Consider the following 24197-nt stretch of genomic DNA (forward strand, 5'->3'; position numbering starts at 1 on the left):
ATGCTGGAGAGCCCCGCTAAACTATTCTTCACAGAGCCCTGGTGTGCGCTAATAAGAGGCTTAGTAGGGAGGATCCGTGAGCTTGCACTAAAGACAAAGGACCTTTAGCGCATTGTTTCTCACCTGCTATCCTCAAGTACCCCCAACAGGCCAGGTTTTTATTATAGCTGAACTAGTGCACAGGTGAAATAACCAACTGATGGATGAGAGCAGGTTAGTAACAATGGTTACTAGTCAGCTGATTTAACCTGTGTACTGGTTCAGCTATAATAAAAACCTGGCCTGCTGGGAGTACTTGAGGACCGTGGTTGATAAACGCTGCTTTAGCATAGGCCCTGGGATCCCCGCGTTAAGCCTCCTATTAGCAAGCTCTGTAAAGAAGGGTCGGGATTTCTGCAGCTCTCCAGCATGCTAGAGGTAAGTATATAACGATACAGGTGAAGTTTTTCAACTGTAGCAAAGGATCATTTACATTTGTTTAACGAAAACAAATGTAACCTTATATCTCTGAATCCAAAACCTGTAGACTGTGAGGTCTCCGGAGCAGGGCCCTCTTCCTCCTGAACTAGATTTTTATTAGTATTTTATCACAAATCCTTGTCATTGTATACCCCTATCACTGTACCCAGCGCTACGGAATTTGGCGGCACCATACAAATAAAAAATAATAATAATAATGTAAATATTGCACAAACATTCTGTATTCATTTTGTTTAAACCAAAACAAATACTGAATAACACAACAGCAAAATATTAGTAAAACTAAATTTTCAGAATATTTGTCCGAACCAAATTTTTTGCCTGTGCACTTGTCTGCAAATTAGTATATATATATGTTTTAATCTGAATCCATGTCAAATAATCGTACATGTATATTTTATGTTTTTCAGCATTTTTACGCCCATCCTTTTCAGAACTTTTTGGATAAATATTTTTTATTCTGAATTAAAAGACCGAACACAATACGGATGCACAAAACGGTGCCTGATCAAAGAAACAGCATATAAAGAGTTGAGCGTTGCCTTTTTAAAGAAGGCAGATTGTTATATTAATGCTACGTGTAGACACATTGGCACGCAGGGAATTAAGAATGCCTTGCTGCAGAAGAAAGCTCTTAGCCGTGGGTTTTACAGGAGCACAAGACAGGGAGGAGTCTGAAAAGTTACAGGAGTAGGTTGTAGTTGGCAGTGATCTAAGGAAAAAATCCATCTTCATCCCAGGTCTCAATTTCCATAAACACCTCATAAGGACACACAAAAAAAGGAATCTTACTAAGAGAAGAGTGAATGTGAGAGAAAGAGGGAGAGAGAGAGTGACAGTTATACAGAGGGGAAGCAGAGACAAAGTAGTGACCTGAGAATAAAAAGTCACAGCATCACTTCCAAGGACACGTCACTGTATGTCTTTTTATAGTGTTAAAGCCCACCTGGACTGAACCCTGCGGCACACACACAGCCTGTAAGGACATTGAGCTGAGAGGAAACAAAAAAAGTTACAGCAGGTAAGGACATTTGTTTTATCTTTATATAAAGGTGGAAATAAAAAAGTAACACTATGCATTCACATTTAAATGGTTTGTGGTGTCTCTGAGTGTTGCATCTATGAGGGGTATTCCCTGGGGAGTTTGTTAATTGTTTGGATACAGACTTTGTGTGAATGCACTAACTATTTTTTTTTAACTCTTTCTTTCGCTATATGCCACACAATAGCTAACTATCTCAGATCTGATATTTATCTTTCATGCCAAAAAATGAATAGATCTCTTTTTCAGGTGCATAGAATATTTAAAGGAATGGTGTAATGTGATATTTTTTAATTTTATTTGCAATAGCTGCTTTTACCTGTTAAAACCATTATCTATACTGAAAATATCAGTACTGCAGTATTGGCTATAGAAATGTTATGTAAACAATAAGATGGAGATAAATTCACACTCCTTGTGTGTGTGTGTGTGTGTGTGTGTGTGTGTGTGTGTGAGGGGAGATATACTAAAACATTCAAATTTCAGTTTGGGAGATATAAGATAAATAGGGCTTTGTGTTTATAGTGAGAAATAAGATCATGCTCTCCCTGCAAGTTCAGCCCAATTAATACTGCTGTGGTTTCAATTAGTAAAAACATATATTTAAAGTCAAAAATAAATAAAAAAAAACTAAAAGGAGCAATCCCCAATAAAACTCTGCAGTTGGTATAACAAGTCATTGGTAACCAATTTTACAGTACACTGTTCCTTTAACAGCATAGAATATATATACTGTATACTGTATATATATATATATATATATATATATATATATATATATATATATATATATATATATATATATATATATATATATAAAAAATTTGCATGTATAAAAGTTCTCCTTTACAGATGTAAAGATGTATTTAACTACTATTTTTCTCTTTGTATGTGGATAGCTTTTCAGACCTCACAAGTTTTATTTTCACAAATGTAAAACTATTTAAACTTCACAAATCTAATTATAAGTAAAAAGCTTGTTTAAACTTTCCAACAATATGATGTGATAATCTTTCTGTATAAATTCAATTTTCCCTATCCTATCTCTTCTTCTTTTGAAACAGTTTTGCCAACTTTCTTCGGCTATTACAAAACCTCACAGGTCTGTACAAAGCTTCCAGTCTTATAAAAATATTTATTTTTCATGAGTACATAATATTTAGCTACTTTTATGTCCATAGCCAAGTAAAATTCCAAACTATATAGTTCTCTCAGTCCTAAAATAATTTCTTCTCATACATATCATATGCCCAGGGCCAGCTCTATAACTGGACCAGGTGGGATCACAGGCAACACTTGACAGGGGAAACACATAGGGAGACTATATTCTGGATTACTGTTTTTAAAGAGAATTTAAATTACCAGTAAATACAGTGGATTTGCATAAACAACAAAATACATGATAAAAAGACAATACAATAGCACTTAGACTGAACTTCAAATGAGTAGTAGATTTTTTTTTTCTGACAAATTTCAGGTGTCTTATTTCTACTCCCCCTGTATCATGTCATGACCATCAGCCAATCACAAATGCATATACGTCAGTAGGAGCTGGTGACTCAGAGTAAAGATAAAAAGACTGTGCACATTGGAAAGTTGAATAAAATTGCATGCTCTAGCTGAATAATGAAAGTTTAATTTTGACTTGAGTGTCCCCATCTATATGTTCTCATGTGAATTTTAAATCTGCTGAACTTTAATCTCTGAGACGACTGCCTGGGTTCAAACTGTAAAGTTTAGAGAGTTGAGAGGCGTCATTTTAGTTTAGGACTGAGGCAGTGCAATATCTTCAGTTGGCCCTGTATATGCCTAAAACCTTAAACGGACATTAAACATTTAAAGGGACAGTCTACACCAGAATTTTTATTGTTTTAAAAGATAAATAATCCCTTTATTACCCATTCCCCAGTTTTGCATAACCAACACAGTTATATTAATATACTTTTTACCTCTGTGATTATCTTGTATCTAAGCCTCTGCAAACTGCCCCTTTATTTCAGTTCTCTTGACAGACTTGCAGTTTAGCCAATCAGTGCCTGTTCCCAGATAACTTCACGTGCATGAGCACAGTGTTATCTATATGAAATACATGAACTAACACCCTCTAGTGGTGAAAAACTGTTAAAATGCAATCTGAAAAGAGGTGGCCTTAAAGGTCTAAGAAATTAGCATATGAACCTCCTACGTTAAGCTTTCAACTAAGAATACCAAGAGAATCAAAGCAAAATTGGTGATAAAAGTAAATTGGAAAATTGTTTAAAATTACATGCCCTATCTGAATCATGAAAGTTTATATTGGCCTAGACTGTCCCCTGTAAAAAAGTTTATATAAAAGACAAAACATCTTATATTTTCTTTGTTTATTTTGCCTACTTTTGCTATAAATTATCCATGGAAAGTGTGCTTGTTCCACATCCTCCCAGAGATCCTGATAGTAAATGCTCATTCCAAGCTTATTCACATCTGTCCCTAAAAAAGGAGATTAGGAACACAAATTTTACCAAGCTTTTCAAAAGGCAAGTCCATAAATAGGTCTTGATTAACAAAACCTTGTAAACTGTGCATCCAAAATTAAACAGTGTCTCTTTAAATGTCTCATTTTAAATGTGCTATAATTTGTATTACCCAGTACTCTTGTGTTGCTTCCTCAGAATCAACAGGATGAAGCTTCTTGCTCTACTATTAATGGTTTCCATCTGTGATATTGCCTGGTCCCAATATGAAGAGGACGATGCTTATTGGTGGCTTTCCTACATTCGTAGCCAACAATATAGTAGCCAGCAATACAGTAGTCAGCTATATGGCAATCAGGTATACAGTTATGGCCCTTCCTATGATTATGATCCAGGACCTCCACCACCTTCCGCTACTGATTGCCCCCAGGAATGTGAGTGCCCACCAAATTTCCCCACTGCCATGTACTGTGATAGTCGCAACCTCAAATATCTCCCTTATGTTCCATCTAGAGTCAAGTATGCCTACTTTCAGAACAACCAGATAACCGCTATTCCCGATGGAGCCTTTGATAATGCCACTGGGCTGGTATGGCTGGCACTACATGGGAACCAACTTTTAACTGATAAGGTGGGCAGGAAGATTTTCACCAAGCTCAAAGGGCTGGAGAGACTGTACCTACAGCACAACAATCTAACCCGCATTCCCAGTGGTCTACCCCGGTCATTGCGGGAGTTACACCTCTCTTCTAACCAGATATCACGTGTCCCTAGTAATGCCCTTGAAGGGCTAGAGAACTTGACTGCTCTATACCTGCATGAAAATCAGATTCCAGATGTTGGGGGTGCCCTGAGGGGACTGAAGTCCCTGGTGCATTTGGACCTAAGCAACAACCAGCTGAACAAGCTACCTGAAAAACTTCCTGACACCTTAGAACAATTGTATCTTGAGTACAATCAACTGAGTACAGTTCCTTCTGAGTATTTTAAGGCTTATCCCAAACTCCAGTATGTCAGGATCTCCCACAATCGTCTCACTAATGAAGGTGTACCAGGAACCACATTTAATACCAGCAGTATAGTAGAGTTGGACTTGTCTTACAATCAACTTCACCGTATCCCGACAGTTAGCACCAGCCTCCAACACCTCTATCTGCAGGGGAATCAGATTGCAGGTAAGACAGTAAAAAAGTCAAAGAAACCACATAATAATGTAGGGCAGTAATGTATAACTGGACGATAATGAAATTAAATGATATATTCATCTTTTTACTATAACCCCTTAATGTGCTTTCCTAAGGAAAATCTGCCATATGATTATATTTGTTACTCTTGTCCCAAATATCCTCTCACTCTTATTACCTCATACTATCATCTCTGTTGTAACTCCCTATTTAACCTAAATATTGCCCTGTCTTGCTAAATATAAATTTGCTCATAGTTTTTTTAATTTCTACATATAACTTCAATCTGTTCAGTCTATGACCCATAATGTATTCCTCCACTGCTTTTTATTTGGTTATACTCCTTCACAGCATAACTCCCTAACTGTTAGTACACAACACATTGTTGGGTGATATATTTTCATTCTGTGTTTCCATCCAAGAGAGGAAAAACGTCCTTCTCGTCTCTGGAAATTGCTCATTCCTGTCCTCGGATCCAGTGTCTATTTTTCCATGTTAAAAGCACTTGGTGACATTGGGGCATATTTATAAACCTTTGTATGGAGCTTGAAGCCCCGTGTTTCCGGCATGCCTTTAGGCTCGCCAGAAACACAAGTTATGAATCAGTGGTCTAAAGACCGCTGCTCCATAACCTGTCTGCCTGCTCTGAGGAGGCAGACAGCGATCGGCAGAAATCAAATCGATCGAATACGATCAAGTTGATTGACACCCCCTGCTAGCAGCCGATTGGCCGCAAATCTGCAGGGGGCGGCGTTGCACCAGCAGTTCACAAGAACTGCTGGTGCAATCAGTGGTGTCACTAGGGTTGGTGTCACCCGGTGCGGTAAGTTATGGTGTCACCCCCCCCCACCCACCAGAAAGCAGACACACACAAACACAAAAACACAGGCACACACACATGCAAACACTCAGACACACACACACACACTCAAACACACTTAAAAATACACTCAGATGCACACACAAATACTCGGAAAGACACTCAGACACACACAAAAACTATGAAAAGTCTGCTTTCTGACTCTGTTCCAAGTCTGTCAGTGCACAGCCCCGGGCCGCGTGCCTAAGGCTTCTTATGGCCAATCACCTCTGCACTCTGCCCACCCCCAGACCCCCGCCCGCCCTCCCCTCCTACCTCTTCAGTGTGCACTTAGTGTACCGTAACCGTACCGGTCTGGTGGGCATCATACATGGCTCTTTCACTTTAGAGACAGTGTCAGATAGTCATGTGGTCAGGTGCCAGGCATTCCCCTCATGATTTCCTCGTTCCCGTTTAGAGAGACATCACAGCAGTGAGTGACTCCACTGCTCCACACGTCACTGAGCAGTGAGCACAGATAGGCAGGCAGGATTAGGCTAATAACGCAACTTTGCATGCCCCACGGCACGCCCACAACATTCATAGTGAAATTGGGCAGGGGAGGAGCAAAGTACAAACAAGTAAAAGCAGCCAGGAAAACTATTTGTGGAAATTGCAGTGCTGGCTCAAGGGGCAAAAAATTAAGTGTCTACAACTTCCTCAGTCCCACTAATGTTCACAAATGCTGGCCCCTCTAATAAAAAAATCTATGCATTTCTACATTGTATTTCTTTGACTTTCAATAAAATTAAAAAACAAAACAAAAAAAAAATATTCTGGTGGTGTCACCCCCTGGAGGGTGCCACCCGGGTGCGGCCCGCACCCCCCTAGTGACGCCACTGGGTAAAATGACAGACATTTGATAAATAGGCCCCATAGGCATTTCTGGAGGGACAGAGAGGGCAACCTCTTTATAATGGCTGCCTCCCTCAACTGTGATTACCCCTCTCACTATAGTAATGAATCCCACTAAATAGATATCATATTTTAGTCAATCCTATCCAGTACTCATCAAAAACGCTAGGGGCTCTATTCACAAAGAGATGAATTGTAGGGGATTTACATTAACTATGCATTATCATGGGCCAAATTCAGCGAGTATCTCCTGCAAGAAGAGCTGAGTTAGCAATGCATATTAATGCTGCATACAATTTACCTGCAATTCTCTTATTTTAGGTGAATTGTACACAGCAATTCACTTACCTAATTCCATTACCTATGGAATATGCAGGGATAACTCAGCTCTTCTTGCAGGATATATTCACTGGGTTTGGCCCTTTATAATGCATAGTTAATGGTGGAAACTGGACCATAGGTGTTACCAGAGAAACTGCAGAAAAATCACCCAAACCACATTAGAAAATATTAATTGCTACAGTTCTGCATGATAAAAAAAAAAGTTGAATATGTTTTGAAATAATAAAACACATCAAAACATAATTTGCATACATGTCTTGAGTGTAAAAGTAGAAGAAAACAAAAAACAGCTTTGCAAAGTATTTCTGTTATCAAATTTACTTAGCTCTCTTGTTATCCTTTATTGAAAAGCAGGTAGGCAGGCTCAACGGTGTGCATATCTCTGGAGCTCTATATGACAGCATCACTTTAAATTGTTTTTGTTAACAAATTAATATATCAAAAAAGCTAAAAATAGTTGTGTGCCTTCCAATTGTTCGTTTACACTCTCCATTAGCAGAAAATGTGACCCCACTCTGCGGGATTAATCATTGTAGTTCACCAAACTTATATCAAAAATGTCACCTCTGTTTTTGGGAATAATAGAGCACAAATGTTGCTATTTCAGTGTTTCTTTTGATTAAAATACCCCGCTTGTCCATTTTTGTGAGTGTACTGGTTTTATGAAATGTAGCCACTACTCCAGTTCACATGTCTGTCTAATTGCTTCAAATGAATGGCTTCTATAATTACAAAATCCTTCAAAACAAGTTAGCTAGCAAAAATTTGCTGTGATACGCGTTTCATCCATAATGCTATTTGTTATTTTTATTTTTGCATTATTTTGCATTTTTTAGGTAAGTGAATAATTATTGACTCTGGCCAGATTACAAATGGAGCGCTAATTAACGCTTCCTCTCGAGCTGGAAAGTTGAAAGTTTTCGCTCACACTCTAAAACCCCAAAGTTAGAATATCCCATGCATCTTCATGTGTTTCCCCATAGAAGTCAATAAAGAAAAAAAAGTGGTAGAACAAACCGAGAAAAAAAAATACCCAGCATGAATATTTCACATTCCAATGTTCTTTGCATAGAATTTGTGGCACATTGTCAAATATACCAGAAGGGCGTGAAACCCATCACATGACATCACCCTTCGTATGTACAGTATGCTTCGTATGTACTATGCTCCAGGTCACTGTCTGTTCACTGAGACTGATTTGATGCCTTGCTCTAAGTTTATACTGTACCTCCGGTTGTGCGTTAGGGGTCACCTTTCTGTTATATATATATATATATATATATATATATATATATACACATACAGAGAGAAGTGCACTCACAGGAACGAACAACTGGCTCAATACCATTGTTAGCCTGTTCTATGGCGATTTACCACCTGGGTGCAGCTTTTTAGCCCAGTAATGCTTTTCACAGAGTAGAACTTTCCTGTAGTATATCAGTCTGATCCCGCCTATTACGGTCAGTCCAGCGCCGAAATACCAGGCAATTCCACTCTGAACAAGGAACACAGCAACCCCAGACGATCGTTTCGGCCGTGTATATATATATATATATATATATATATATATATGTTCAAATTTTGGACGATTCTGAGATTCAAATAAATCCGAATTTCCAAGTCGGCACCATAACTAAAATCCCGAAAAATTCCGAAAATGAATAAATCAGTTTCCGAATTTTCGGATCCATTCTTTATTCATATTCAGAATTTGTCATTGTTCTAATCTAAACCCCAGTTCCCCGACATCGCCGACACTAACTAAATCACTAAATAAAGCTATTAACCCCTAAACCGCCGTTCCCAGACACTAACTTAATCACTAACTAAACCTATTAACTCCTAAACTGCAGTTCCCCAACATCGCTGACACTAACTAAACCTATTTACCCCTAATCCGTAGTTCTCCGACATTGCTGACACTAACTAAACCTATTAACCCCTAAACTGCCATTCCCAAACATCGCCAACACTAACTAAACCTATTATCCCCAACACTAACTAAAACACTAAATAAACCTATGAACCCCTAAACAGCCGCTCCCAAACATAGTCAACACTAACTAAACCTATAAACCCCTAAACAGCAGTTCCCTGACATCGCCAACACTAATTAAAACACTAAATAAGCCTATTAACCCCTAAATCACCCCCCCACATTGCCAACACTAACTAAACCTATTAACCCCTAAACCGCCGTACACCCACATCGCCAACACTAACTAAAACACTAAATAAATCTATTAACCCCTAAACCGCCATACAACCACATTGCCAACACTAACTAAACCTATTAACCCCTAAACCACCGCCCCCATATCTCAATAACCTAAATTAAACTATATTAACCCCTAAACCTAACACCCCCTAAACCTAACACCCCCTAACTTTAACATAATTAAAATAGACCTAAATTAAAGTTACAATTATAAACTAACTACCTATTTCAAAATAATTACAAACTTACCTGTGAAAAAAAAACTAAGCTAGCTACAATATAACTATTTACTAACTACCTAGTTAAAATAAATACAAACTTACCTGTGAAATAAAAATAAAACCTAAGCTAAAACTAATAAAACCTAACATCACTAAAAATAAAAAACCTAACATCACTAAAAATAAAAAAACCTAAGACTACTAAAAAATTAAAACTACAATAAAAAAAATAGTAAACACTAAAATTACAACAAAAAAAATACCATTACAAAAAATAACAAACAAAATGATCCAAAACAATAAAAATGATTCCTATTCTAATACCCCTACTCCATTTAAAAAAAAAACACCCCAAAATAAAAAAAAAAACCTAATCTATAATAAACTACCAAGGGCCCTTAAAATTGCCTTTTAGTAGGGCATTGCCCTAAAGTTAACAGCTCTTTTGAAAAAAAAATTAAAGCAAACACACCCTAACATTACAAACCCCCACCCCCAAACCCACAAAATAAAAAAAAAACTAACTAAAAAAAAAACTAATCTACCCATTGCCCTGAAAAGGGCATTTGTATGGGCATTGCCCTTTAATGGGCATTCAGCTCTTTTTCGGCCCATTAAAATAAAAAAAACCCTAATCTAAAAAAACACCCTAAAAAAATAAAAAAAATACCTAACACTAACCCCAAAATCAGTACTGACAGTTGCTGAAGTCCGGCAAAAGATCTTCATCCCAGCGGTAAAGCATCTTCATCCAGGCGGCTCCATCTTCATCCATTGCAGGACCGGTATCTTCTATCTTCTTCATCCCTGCGGAGGCGGAGAGGTTAGTGGATGCGCGGAGGTCCATCAGTCCGACGTGAAGGTCCCCTTCATGTGATCGACTGCCGCACACTGAAGATTGAATGCAAGGTACCTCTTTTATATTGGGGTACCGTTGCATTCATATTGGCTGTTCAAATCAGCCAATAGGATTTAAGCAGCTCTCATTCCTATTGCCTGATTTGAATTTTTCAGCCAATAGAAATGCAACGGTACCCCAATATAAAAGGGGTACCTTGCATTCAATCTTCAGTGTGCGGCGGTCGATCTCATGAAGAGGACCTCTACATCAGAGCGACGGAGCTCCGTCTGGACCTTTGCCTCCGGCGCATCCACTGACCGCTCCGTCTCCACAGGGATAAAAAAGATAGAAGATGCCGGTCCCACGATGGATGAAGATGGAGCCGTCTGGATGAAGATACTTCACCACTGGGATGAAGATCTTTCGCAGGACTTCAGCAACTGTGAGTACCAATTTTAGGGTTAGTGTTAGGTATTTTTTGTTTCTTTGGGGTGTTTTTATTTTAGATTAGTTTTTTTTTTATTTGAATTGGCCAAAAAAGAGCTGAATGCCCTTTTAAGGGCAGGAAAAAGGCTGAATGCCCTTTTAAGGGCAATGTCCATACAAATACCCTTTTCAGGGCATTGGGTAGATTATGTTTTTTTAGTTTGGTTTTTTTATTTTGTGGGTTTGGAGGGGTGGGGGTTTGTAATGTTAGGGGGTGTTTGCTGTAATTTTTTAGCAAAAGAGCTGTTAACTTTAGGGCAATGCCCTACAAATTGCCCTTTTAAGGGCAATTGGTAGTTTATTATAGATTAGGGTTATTTATTTTGGAGGTGTTTAATTTTTTAAAAAAGGTATTACTATAAGAATACTTTTTATTATTTTGGATCATTTCATTTGTTATTTATTTTTATTTTTTTTGAAGGCGGAATACATTCATTTACTACAGTGAGAACCATAAAACAAAAAGCAGGAGCCCAGATTATAAGATGAACACAGGAGTGCCATCTATACAGAATATACATTTATAGAATGGGCCGTACAGGTTACAAGAATAAATATGTGAATAAAACATTGCAATGCAGAAGTTGCTTACAGGCGGCAAAATATTTTACTTTATGCAAAAACAAAAAGTATAGATCTATTCAACCTGGCTTCCTTTACTTTACAAAAATTCTGTTCATGCAAAACAAAGGAAGTTCAGAACCCACCCTTCTCTCCAATAACCCTCCCCTACAACGTGACCCTGCCATGCTACAGGAACATGCAAGGCAGGAACACGAAACAGCAGCTACCCCCTCCCAACAACGATTGAAAGATTAGGGTAGAAGAAATTATAATTCAGTTACATTTTTAACAAATTAAGCATATTCCTTATTTACAATTTCATACCCATGTATCATGGCAATACTGGGCACTATACTGTTTTTTTGAAACTAATATATATTATCTTATGACAAGGCACAACCCACAAAGCTTTGAAGGTCCAATGCAGTCATTGTGACAGAATTCCCAGCACCCTTTTCATGTGGTCATGGCTTTCATGCTGTAAGAGCAGCTTAGAGAAATCTGCTCTCCAGATCCTTGTACAGAAAGGGAGTCTGCTAGATTTAGGGGTGACCCTTGAATGCAGGTGTAATAGAACATATTTAGGGCCCACTTTGACAACTTCCCAGATAAAACTGGCTTTGGATTCTCACATAAAGATCACACTATAGGTAATTATGCCTTGACATTTCCCTGTTTAACAAACCTACTAAAAGACCAATAAATTCCCTCCAGCACCCCTATGAATGTCAGTACATTAAAGAGTTGTTTATAATCTTTCATTTTGTCAGGATCGTGAAGACCAGGAGAGCACTCACTGTAGGCACACGGCTCTTTAGTAGTCTCTGCAATCCTGACTGATGCTCCAACATCACTTTCATAATCAGAATAAGAGTTGTTTGAAGATACATTTAATTGGATCTGCTCATCTCTTACAGAAGAGGAAACACTTGGAATACTATCTGTTTCTTCTGCCTGAGAAATTGCAGAGGGCTGGTGAAAAGATGTATGTATTCTGTGAGGTTTCTTGGTGAGGAAGGTCATTGCTAGGTAAATGGGGATTTTTCCCAATGTTCATAAATCTTTCTCCGCAGTCAGTCCCGTCTTGTGCTAGGAAACTATTTATTTTCTGTAGTAGCTTGCCATCAGAATGTTCCACAGATTTTGATAAAGGATTATCAAATAGTGGATTTTCAAGAAATGCAGTTACAGTAGGATCACATTGTAGAGGATAAAGAAAAGAATTTCCTTCTTGTGAATTTGAGGGCGGTTTCTGTTCACAGAAATCTATCCTATCACAAAAGTCAGTCAAAGCGATAGCACCGGAATGTAAAGCACACTCTGTACACTGTTCTTTTTGACTTCCTGGTAGCATGCTCAGTGATAAATGCGTATGTTCCAGTGATGGCGTGGGATGTTCAGTAGTTAAACCATTAGACAGGATTACTGTAGGGCTTTCAGAGTTGAAGACAATGTCAACTTTATCTTTAAAGATTTTACTACTTCCATTTTCCTCATTGATTTTATCCATTTTCAATCTATTTTGTAAAATATTTGATACATCACTAAGAATAGAAGTCAGGTTACCAGCTGTATTGACATGAACAACTTGTTTAAAGCATTGTATGTTGGCAGTCTCTCCACCAGGTACTTGTAATGGAGAACTCTCCTTCTCAAGTGTCTCAGAGCTGTTTTCCATGACACCAATTAACTTGTTTTCCGACTTAGTCAGGGAGGGCTCCTTATTGTCAATTTGTTGAGCCACTGCCTTATAACATATTTTGGTGTTACTGGACATTGTCAAGGTCTCAGAGGATATATCTCCAGCTGTGCAATGTCCTTTTGTTTCACTGAAACGTATGCAGTTTATGCCAGAGGCCAAATAGATTTCATTCCATGTAAATGGTACAGAAGACTTGTCTGCTGCTCAAGAGTTTGCTTTGAGGATCTGCTTCTGAAACTGTAAGTAAGCCTGCTCCGCCTTTTATTGCCCCAGAGCTTCCTTTTCCCAACCGATTGTCGGGAGTGATTGCCACTGTTGTAACAGTCCGCTTCATTTGTTATTTTTTGTAATGGGATTTATTTTTATTTTTGGGGTTTTTTTTTTGTTTTTTTTAGATTAGGCATTTTTTATTTTTAATGGGCCGAAAAAGAGCTGAATGCCCTTTTAAGGGCAATGCCCATACAAATGCCCTTTTCAGGGCAATGGGTAGATTAAGTTTATTTTTATATTGTGGGTTTGGGGGGTGGGGGTTTGTAATATTAGGGGATGTTTGTTTTTATTTTTTGCAAAAGAGCTGTTAACTTTAGGGCAATGCCCTACAAAAGGCCCTTTTAAGGGCCCTTGGTAGTTTATTATAGATTAGTTGTTTTTTTTTATTTTGGGGTGTTTTTTTTTTTTTTAAACGGGGTAATAGAATAGGAATAATTTTTATTGTTTTGGATAATTTTGTTTGTTATTTTTTGTAATGGTAGTTTTTTATTTTTTGTAATTCTAGTGTTTCATTTTTTTTGTAATTGTAGTATTAATTTTTTAGTAATCCTACGGCTAGATTACGAGTTGTGCGTTAGGCTTAAAAAGAAGCATTAAGAGGTCCTAACACTGCTTTTTCACTACCACTGCTATTACGAGTCTTGAAGGTTTAGGGTCACCGCACACTTCTTTGGCCTTACCGCAAAACGACTTACGTAAACTTCATAAAGTCTTTTTTCTATGGGACTTCCATAGCGCTGATATTACGAGTCTGTCCTGGGAGGCCAAAAAGTGAGCGATACACCCTACCCTGTCAAGAGTCCTAACGCATTTAAAAGTCAGTAGTTATGAGTTTTATGGTACAACGCCGTAACATAAAACTCATAACTAAAGTGCTAAAAAGTACACTAACACCCATAAACTACCTATTAACCCCTAAACCGAGGCCCTCCCACATCGCAAACACTATAATAAAATTTGTAACCCCTAATCTGCCGCTCCGGACACCGCCGCCACCTACATTATATTTATGAACCCCTAATCTGCTGCCCCCAACATCGCCGACACCTACATTATATTTATTAACCCCTAATCTGCCACCCCCAATGTCGCCGCCACCTACCTACACTTATTAACCTCTAATTTGCCGCCCCCAACGTCGCCGCCACTATATTATTAAGTTATTAACCCCTAAACCCCTCTCCCGCCTCGCAAACATTAGTTCCAATCAGCCAATAGAATGCAAGCTCAATCCTATTGACTGATTGGATCAGCCAATAGGATTGAACTTCAATCCGAATGGCTGATTGCATCAGCCAATAGGATTTTTTTTACCTTAATTACGATTGGCTGATAGAATTCTATCAGCCAATCTGAATCTAAGGGACGCCATCTTGGATGACGTCACTTAAAGGAACCGTCATTTAGTAAGAAGACGTCGATTTAAGAGGATGCTCCGCGCCGGATGTTTTGAAGATGGACCCGCTCCGCGCCGGATGGATGAAGATAGAAGATGCCATCTGGATGAAGACTTCTGCCCGTCTGGAGGACCACTTCACCCGGCTTGGATAAAGACTTCTCCCAGCTTTGTTGAGGACTTTGGCCCGGCTTGGATGAAGACTTCTCCCGGTAAGTCGATCTTCAGGGGGTTAGTGTTAGGTTTTTTTAAGGGTGTTTTATTTTGAGGTTAGGGACTTTGGGCTTGCAAAATGGGGAGCTTAGGTTTTTTTAGCTAGTATTTTATTTAGGGGGTTGGTTGTGTGGGTGGTGGGTTTTACTGTTGGGGGGCTGTTTGCATTTTTTTCAGGTAAAAGAGCTGATTACTTTGGGGCAATGCCCTGCAAAAGTTCCTTTTAAGGGCTATTGGTAGTTTAGTTTAGGCTAGGGTTTTTTTTTTATTTTTGGGGGGCTTTTTTATTTTGATAGGGCTATTAGATAGGTGTAATTAGTTTAAAGATCTGTAATTTGTTTATTATTTTCTGTAATTTAGTGTTTTGTTTTTTGTACTTTAGCTAATTTAATTTAATTTATTTAATTGTTGTTAATTTAGTTCATTTATTTAATTATAGTGCAGTGTTAGGCGTTATTGTAACTTAGGTTAGGTTTTATTTTACAGGTACTTTTGTATTTATTTTAGCTAGGTAGTTAGTAAATAGTTAATAACTATTTAATAACTATTGTACCTAGTTAAAATAAATACAAACTTGCTTGTAAAATAAAAATAAACCCTAAGATAGCTACAATGTAACTATTAGTTATATTGTAGCTAGCTTAGGGTTTATTTTATAGGTAAGTATTTAGTTTTAAATAGGAATAATTTAGTTAATGATAGGAATTTTATTTAGACTTATTTAAATTATATTTATGTTAGGGGGTGTTAGGGTTAGGGTTAGACTTAGATTTAGGGGTTAATAACTTTAATATAGGGGCAGCGACGTTGGGGGCAGCAGATTAGAGGTTAATAAGTGTAGGTAGGTTGCAGCGACATTGGGGGTGGCAGATTAGGGGTTAATAATTATAATGCAAGTGTCGGCGATGTCCGGGGCGGCAGATTAGGGGTTAATAAGTGTAAGATTAGGGGTGTTTAGACTTGGTGTTAGGTGTAGACATAACTTTTATTTCCCCATAGGAATCAATGGGGCTGCGTTAAGGAGTTTTACGCTGCTTTTTTGCAGGTGTTAGACTTTTTCTCAGCCGGCTCTCCCCGTTGATTCCTATGGGGAAATCGTGCACAAGCACGTATGACCAGCTCACCGCTGACTTAAGCAGCGCTGGTATTAGAGTGCGGTAATGAGCAAAATTTTGCTCAACGCTCACTTCTTGTCTTTTAACGACGGGCTTCTGAAAACTCGTAATACCAGCGCTGCAGGTAAGTGAGCGGTGAGACAAAACTGCTCGTTAGCACCGCACAGCCTCTGGGACCTGCGGTTTAGGGGTTAATAGGTTTATTTAGTGTTTTAGTTAGTGTCGGTGATGTCGGGAAACTGCGGTTTAGGGGTTAATAGGTTTAGTTAGTATTGGTGATGTTTGGGAATGGCGGTTTAGGGGTTAATAGGTTTATTTTGTGTTTTAGTTAGTGTCGGCAATGTCAGGGAACTGCGTTTTAGGGTTTGTTAGGTTTAGTTAGTGTTGGCGATGTCAGGGAACTGCGGTTTAGGGGTTAATAGGTTTAATAGGTTTAGTTAGTGTCGGCGATGTCGGGGAACTGCGGTTTAGGGGTTAATAGGTTTAATAGGTTTAGTTAGTGTTGACGATGTCGGGGAATGTCAGTTTAGGGGTTAATAGGTTTAGTTAGTGTCGGCGATGTGGGGGGCGGCGGTTTAGGGGTTAATAGGTTAAGTTAGTGTTGGCGATGTGGGGAGACGGCGGTTTAGGGGTTAATAGCTTTATTTAGTGGCGGTGATGTGGGTGGCTGCGGTGATTTTAGATCATTTTGTTTCCGAAATTGGCGGCAAATTAGTTATGTTAATTTAAAAAGTTTTTCCGAATCCTTTCGTTTTTTGGATCCATTCTTTATTCATATGCATTATTCTATTATAAACTTTAGTATACAATAATGCATATGAATAAAGAATGGAATCCAAAATAACAAACAGATCCGAAAAAACTATGGCCTAGATTTGGAGTTTTGTCGGTAACGACCCGAAAAACTAACGCCGGCTTTTTTCTGGCCGCACCATAAAAATAACTCTGGTATTGAGAGTGTACATAAAGGCTGCGTTAGGCTCCAAAAAAGGAGCGTAGAGCATTTTTAACGCAGCTTCAACTCTCGATACCAGAGTTGCTTACGGACGCGGCCAGCCTCAAAAACGTGCTCGTGCACGATTCCCCCATAGGAAACAATGGGGCTGTTTGAGCTGAAAAAAAACCAAACACCTGCAAAAAAGCCGCGTTCAGCTCCTAACGCAGCCCCATTGTTTGCTATGCGGTAACCCTTCCTACGTCTGCACTTAACACTCTAACATGTACCCCGAGTCTAAACACCCCTAACCTTACACTTATTAACCCCTAATCTGCCGCCCCCGCTATTGCTGACCCCTGCATATTATTATTAACCCCTAATCTGCCGCTCCGTAAACCGCCGCTACTTACATTATCCCTATGTACCCCTAATCTGCTGCCCTAACATCGCCGACCCCTATATTATATTTATTAACCCCTAATCTGCCCCCCACAACGTCGCCTCCACCTGCCTACACTTATTAACCCCTAATCTGCCGACCGGACCTGAGCGCTACTATAATAAAGTTATTAACCCCTAATCCGCCTCACTAACCCTATCATAAATAGTATTAACCCCTAATCTGCCCTCCCTAACATCGCCGACACCTAACTTCAAACATTAACCCCTAATCTGCCGACTGGAGCTCACCGCTATTCTAATAAATGTATTAACCCCTAAAGCTAAGTCTAACCCTAACACTAACACCCCCCGAAGTTAAATATAATTTAAATCTAACGAAATTAATTAACTCTTATTAAATAAATTATTCCTATTTAAAGCTAAATACTTACCTGTAAAATAAATCCTAATATAGCTACAATATAAATTATAATTATATTATAGCAATTTTAGGATTAATATTTATTTTACAGGTAACTTTGTATTTATTTTAACCATGTACAATAGCTATTAAATAGTTAAGAACTATTTAATAGCTAAAATAGTTAAAATAATTACAAATTTACCTGTAAAAGAAATCCTAACCTAAGTTACAAATAAACCTAACACTAGACTATCAATACATTAATTAAATAAACTACCTACAATTATCTACAATTAACCTAACACTACACTATCAATAAATTAATTAAATACAATTGCTACAAATAAATACAATTAAATAAACTAGCTAAAGTACAAAAAATAAAAAAGAACTAAGTTACAAAAAATAAAAAAATATTTACAAACATAAGAAAAATATTACAACAATTTTAAACTAATTACACCTACTCTAAGCCCCCTAATAAAATCAGCCACCAATTGTGCAAGTTCTCCCACTTAAGAAGATGAGAGAGGCCTGTAATTTTCATCATAGGTATACCTCAACTATGAGAGACAAAATGTGGAAACAAATCACATTGTATGATTTACAGCTTCATTAGCTCCAACTATCAGCTGTAATATAACAGCTGAGAGCTGGAGCTCCTGAAGCCTTAGGCATCTGCCGCATATGGAGCCGGAGCGCGATCGATACTCCGCCTCCATATGAGGCCAGATGCCTGATTGTTACAGATGGTGACACTGTGTGTGTCACCGTCTGTAACGATCTTCTGCTGGTGCCAGTGGGAGGTGTGGGCGGCTCAGCAGGGAAGGGGAGGCAGTGGGAGTGCCCTAATAAAAAAAAGGACAGGGGGAGAGAGCAAAAGAGAGAGGAAAGAGAGAAAGCAAAAGAGAGGGAAGAGAGAGAGCAAAAGAGGGGGGGAGAGCAAAAAAGAGGGGGAGAGCATAAAAGAGGTTGGAGAGAGCAAAAGATAGCGGAGAGAGAGAGCAAAAGAGAGGGGTAGAGAGAGCAAAATAGAGGAAAGAGGGAGAACAAATGAGAGGAGAGAGAGAGAGCAAATGAGAGGGAAGAGAGAGAGAGCAAATGAGAGGGGAGAGAGAGAGCAAATGAGAGGGGGTAGAGAGCAAAAGAGAGGGAAGAGGGAGAACAAAAGAGAGGGGGAGAGAGAGAGAGAGAGAGAGAGAGAGAGAGAGAGCAAAATAGAGGGGAGAGGGTGAGCAAAAGAGGGGAGAGAGACCAAAAGAGAGGGGGGAGAGAGAACAAAAGAGAGAGGGAGAGAGCAAAAGAGAGAGGAGAGGGAGAGCACATGAGAGGGGAGAGAGAGATGGCAAATGAGAGGGGAGAGAGAGATGGCAAATGAGACTGGAGAGAGAGAGAGCAAATGAGAGGGGGAGAGAGAGCAAAAGAAAGGGGAGAGGGAGAGCAAAAGAAAGGGGAGAGGGAGAGCAAAAGAGAGGGGGAGAGAGAGAGCAAAAGAGAGGGGAGAGGGAGAGCAAAAGAGAGCAGAGAGGGAGAGCAAAAGAGAGGGGGGAGAGAGAAAAAGAGAGGGAGAGAGAGCAAAAGAGAGGGGAGAGAGAGAGCAAAAGAGAGGGGAGAGAGAGCAAAAGAGAGGGGAGAGAGAGCAAAAGAGAGGGGGAGAGAGCAAAAGAGAGGGGGGAGAGAGAGCAAAAGAGAGGGGAGCGAAAGAGCAAAAGAGAGGGGAGAGGGAGAGCAAAAAGAAAGGGGAGAGGGACACCAAAAGAGAGGGGGAGAGAGAGCAAATGAGAGGGGAGAGAGAGCAAATGAGAGGGGAGAGAGAGCAAATGAAAGGGGAGAGAGAGAGCAAATGAGAGGGGAGAGAGAGTGAGCAAATGAGAGGGGAGAGAGAGAGCAAATGCGAGGGGGAGAGAGAGCAAATGCGAGGGGGAGAGAGAGCAAAAGAGAGGGGAGAGTGAGAGCAAAAGAGAGGGGGGAGAGAGAGCAAAAGAGAGGGGGAGAGAGAGAGCAAAAGAGAGGGGGAGAGGGAGAGAAAAAGAGAGGGGGAGAGAGGAGAAGGAGAGAGAGCGCAAAAGAGAATGGAGAGCAAACAAGAGGGGGGAGAGAGAGCAAACAAGAGGGGAGAGAGAGAGAGCAAAATAGAGGGGAGAGAGAGAGCAAAAGAGAGGAGAGAGAAGAGCAAAAGAGAGGGGAGAGAGAGAGCAAAAGGGAGGGGGGAGAGAGAGCAAAAGGGAGGGGGAGAGAGAGCAAAAGAGAGGGGGAGAGAGCAAAAGAGAGGGAGAGAGAGAGCAAATGAGAGGGGGGAGAGAGAGCAAAAGAGAAGGGGGAGAGCAAAAGAGAGGGGGAAAGAGAGCAAAAGAGAGAGAGAGAGCAAATGAGGGGAGCGAGAGAGCAAAAGAGAGGGGAGAGAGAGAGTAACAAATCCAGACAATCACATTGTATGATTTACAGCTTCATTAGCTCCAACTATCAGCTGTAATATAACAGCTGAGAGCTGGAGCTCCTGAAGCCTCAGGCATCTGCCGCATATGGAGCCGGAGCGCGATCGATACTCCGCCTCCATATGAGGCCAGATGCCTGATTGTTACAGATGGTGACACTGTATGTGTCACCGTCTGTAACGATCTTCTGCTGGTGCCAGTGGGAGGTGTGGGTGGCTCAGCAGGGAAGGGGAGGCAGTGGGAGTGCCCTAATAAAAAAAAAGGACAGGGGGAGAGAGCAAAAGAGAGAGGAAAGAGAGAAAGCAAAAGAGAGGGAAGAGAGAGAGCAAAAGAGGGGGGAGAGCAAAAAAGAGGGGGAGAGCATAAAAGAGGTTGGAGAGAGCAAAAGATAGCGGAGAGAGAGAGCAAAAGAGAGGGGTAGAGAGAGCAAAATAGAGGAAAGAGGGAGAACAAATGAGAGGAGAGAGAGAGAGCAAATGAGAGGGAAGAGAGAGAGAGCAAATGAGAGGGGAGAGAGAGAGCAAATGAGAGGGGGTAGAGAGCAAAAGAGAGGGAAGAGGGAGAACAAAAGAGAGGGGGAGAGAGAGAGAGAGAGAGAGAGAGAGAGAGAGCAAAATAGAGGGGAGAGGGTGAGCAAAAGAGGGGAGAGAGACCAAAAGAGAGGGGGGAGAGAGAACAAAAGAGAGAGGGAGAGAGCAAAAGAGAGAGGAGAGGGAGAGCACATGAGAGGGGAGAGAGAGATGGCAAATGAGAGGGGAGAGAGAGATGGCAAATGAGACTGGAGAGAGAGAGAGCAAATGAGAGGGGGAGAGAGAGCAAAAGAAAGGGGAGAGGGAGAGCAAAAGAAAGGGGAGAGGGAGAGCAAAAGAGAGGGGGGAGAGAGAGAGCAAAAGAGAGGGGAGAGGGAGAGCAAAAGAGAGCAGAGAGGGAGAGCAAAAGAGAGGGGGAGAGAGAGAAAAAGAGAGGGAGAGAGAGCAAAAGAGAGGGGAGAGAGAGCAAAAGAGAGGGGAGAGAGAGCAAAAGAGAGGGGGAGAGAGCAAAAGAGAGGGGGGAGAGAGAGCAAAAGAGAGGGGAGCGAAAGAGCAAAAGAGAGGGGAGAGGGAGAGCAAAAAGAAAGGGGAGAGGGACACCAAAAGAGAGGGGGAGAGAGAGCAAATGAGAGGGGAGAGAGAGCAAATGAGAGGGGAGAGAGAGCAAATGAAAGGGGAGAGAGAGAGCAAATGAGAGGGGAGAGAGAATGAGCAAATGAGAGGGGAGAGAGAGAGCAAATGCGAGGGGGAGAGAGAGCAAATGCAAGGGGGAGAGAGAGCAAAAGAGAGGGGAGAGTGAGAGCAAAAGAGAGGGGGGAGAGAGAGCAAAAGAGAGGGGGAGAGAGAGAGCAAAAGAGAGGGGGAGAGGGAGAGAAAAAGAGAGGGGGAGAGAGGAGAAGGAGAGAGAGCGCAAAAGAGAGTGGAGAGCAAACAAGAGGGGGGAGAGAGAGCAAACAAGAGGGGAGAGAGAGAGCAAAAGAGAGGGGAGAGAGAGAGCAAAAGAGAGGAGAGAGAAGAGCAAAAGAGAGGGGAGAGAGAGCAAAAGGGAGGGGGAGAGAGAGCAAAAGAGAGGGGGAGAGAGCAAAAGAGAGGGGGAGAGAGAGCAAATGAGAGGGGGGAGAGAGAGCAAAAGAGAAGGGGGAGAGCAAAAGAGAGGGGGAAAGAGAGCAAAAGAGAGAGAGAGAGCAAATGAGGGGAGCGAGAGAGCAAAAGAGAGGGGAGAGAGAGAGTAAAAGAGAGGGGGGAAAGAAAGAGCAAAAGAGAGGGGGGGAGAGGGAGAGCATAAGAAAGGGGGGAGAGAGAGAAAAAGAGAGGCAGAAGAGAGAGAGCAAAAGAGAGGGGGGAGAGAGAGCAAAAGAGGGGGAGAGAGAGCAAAAGAGAAGGGTGAGAGAGAGCAAAAGAGGTGGTGAAAGAATCCACCTGGATATTCTTTCACCACCCTGCCATGTGTAATCTGCATCCAGGTGGACCGTGGATTCCAAAAATCGCAGGGTGGTTCGGTGGTTCTATCACCACAATAGACTGCCCTCTGGGCAGGCTTTCTCACTAGTCTATTTATAAATTCATAGAACATATTCTGCTTTGTGCAGCAGAATATTGGAATGTGAAATATTTACAGTAAATACACAGTATAAAACTTTATTAAAAACTAGTACTAAAGCCCGTGTACACGGGCCATTTTTTACAGTACAGCGGTCCCACCCCTTGCTCTCTCCCCCCTCTCTTTTGCTTTCTCTCCCCCCCTCTCCTGTGCGCTCTCTCTCCTCTCTTTTGCTCTCTCTCTCCCCTCTTTTGCTCTCTCTCTCCCCTCTTTTGCTCTCTCTCTCCCCTCTTTGGCTCTCTCCCCCCTTTCATTTGCTCTCTCTCCCCCCTCTTTTGTTCTCTCCCCCTCTTTTGTTCTCTCCCCCCTCTTTGGCTCTCTCCCCTCCCTCTTTGGCTCCCCCCCCACACCGCTTTAGCTCTCTCTCCCCCCTCTTTGGCTCTCTCCCCTCTTTTGCTCTCTCTCCTCTTTGGCTCTCTTTCCTCTTTGGTTCTCTCTCTCCCCCCTCTTTGGCTCTCCCCCCCCCCCCTTTTGGCTCTTCCCCCCCCTTTGGCTCCCCCCCCTTTGGCTCCCCCCCCCTTTGGCTCTCTCCCCCCCTTTGGCTCTCTCCCCCCACTTTGGCTCTCCCCCCCCCCTCTTTGGCTCTCCCCCCCCCTCTTTGGCTCTCTCCCCCCCCACTCTTTGGCTCTCTCTCCCCCCTCTTTGGCTCTCTCTCCCCCCTCTTTGGCTCTCTCTCCCCCCTCTTTTGCTCTCTCTCCTCTTTGGCTCTCTCTCTCTTTGGCTCTCTTTCCTCTTTGGCTCTCTCTCTCCCCCCTCTTTGGCTCTCCCCCCTTTGGCTCTCCCCTGCTTTGGCTCTCTCCCCCCCCCCTTTGGCTCTCTCCCCCCCTCTTTGGCTCTCTCTCCCCCCTCTTTGGCTCTCTCTCCCCCCTCTTTGTCTCTCCCCCCCCCTTTGGCTCTCTCCCCCCCCCTTTGGCTCTCCCCCCCCCCCTTTGGCTCTCCCCCCCTCTTTGGCTCTCTTCCCCCCCCCCCCCTTCTTTGGCTCTCTCTCCCCCCTCTTTGGCTCTTTCCCCTCTTTTGCTCTCTCTCCTCTTTGGCTCTCTCTCCTCTTTGGCTCTCTTTCCTCTTTGGCTCTCTCTCTCCCCACTCTTTGGCTCTCCCCCCCTCTTTGGCTCTCTCCCCCCCTCTTTGGCCCTTCTCCCCCCCTCTTTGGCCCCTCTCCTGCTCCCTCTCTGGCTCTGTCTTAATTGAAAGCCTTTGCCTCTCTGACCACGCCCCCATCGCGGCACCCCGTCTGGCCACGCCCCCATAGCAGCAACACCAGCCCAACCACGCCCCTTGCCGCGCCCGGCCATGCCCCTCGTGACACCCGGCCACGCCCCTCGCTACGTCCGGTCACGTCCCCATCGCAACGCTCCAGTCGGCCACGCTTCCTGACACTCCGCTTCAGCCTTGCTCTGTGCTGAGTGCTGAGTGTCAGGATCCAAACGGCCCGGTATGTTTGTCACATGTAGTCTCTACTGCGCATGACTGCATCTGATAAACATACTTGGCCATTTATTATATAGGATGAATATTACATAAATATGATTTTACATGTCTTCATTTACTTGTTAGCAAAGGGCTCCAATGCACTTATATATATGTCTATATATGTTTACCTATGTATTTATACATATATATATATATGTGTATCATATTAATAGTTATAT

General features: G+C 41.6%; 1 protein-coding gene across 1 annotated transcript in view; it reads left to right on the forward strand.

The window, feature by feature from the left end:
• Positions 1-1232: 1232 nt before the first annotated feature.
• FMOD (fibromodulin) overlaps positions 1233-24197 on the forward strand; it is an 82661-nt gene continuing 59696 nt past the window's right edge. Inside the window, exons 1-2 of the mRNA XM_053704696.1 lie at positions 1233-1501; positions 4174-5150. Of these exons, the coding sequence (XP_053560671.1) occupies positions 4184-5150 (967 nt within the window). The 5' untranslated portion in view covers positions 1233-1501; positions 4174-4183. The remainder of the gene's footprint in view (positions 1502-4173; positions 5151-24197) is intronic.

The sequence above is a fragment of the Bombina bombina genome, chromosome 3 (genome assembly GCF_027579735.1).
Source record: "Bombina bombina isolate aBomBom1 chromosome 3, aBomBom1.pri, whole genome shotgun sequence".
NCBI classification, from domain to species: Eukaryota; Metazoa; Chordata; class Amphibia; order Anura; family Bombinatoridae; genus Bombina; species Bombina bombina.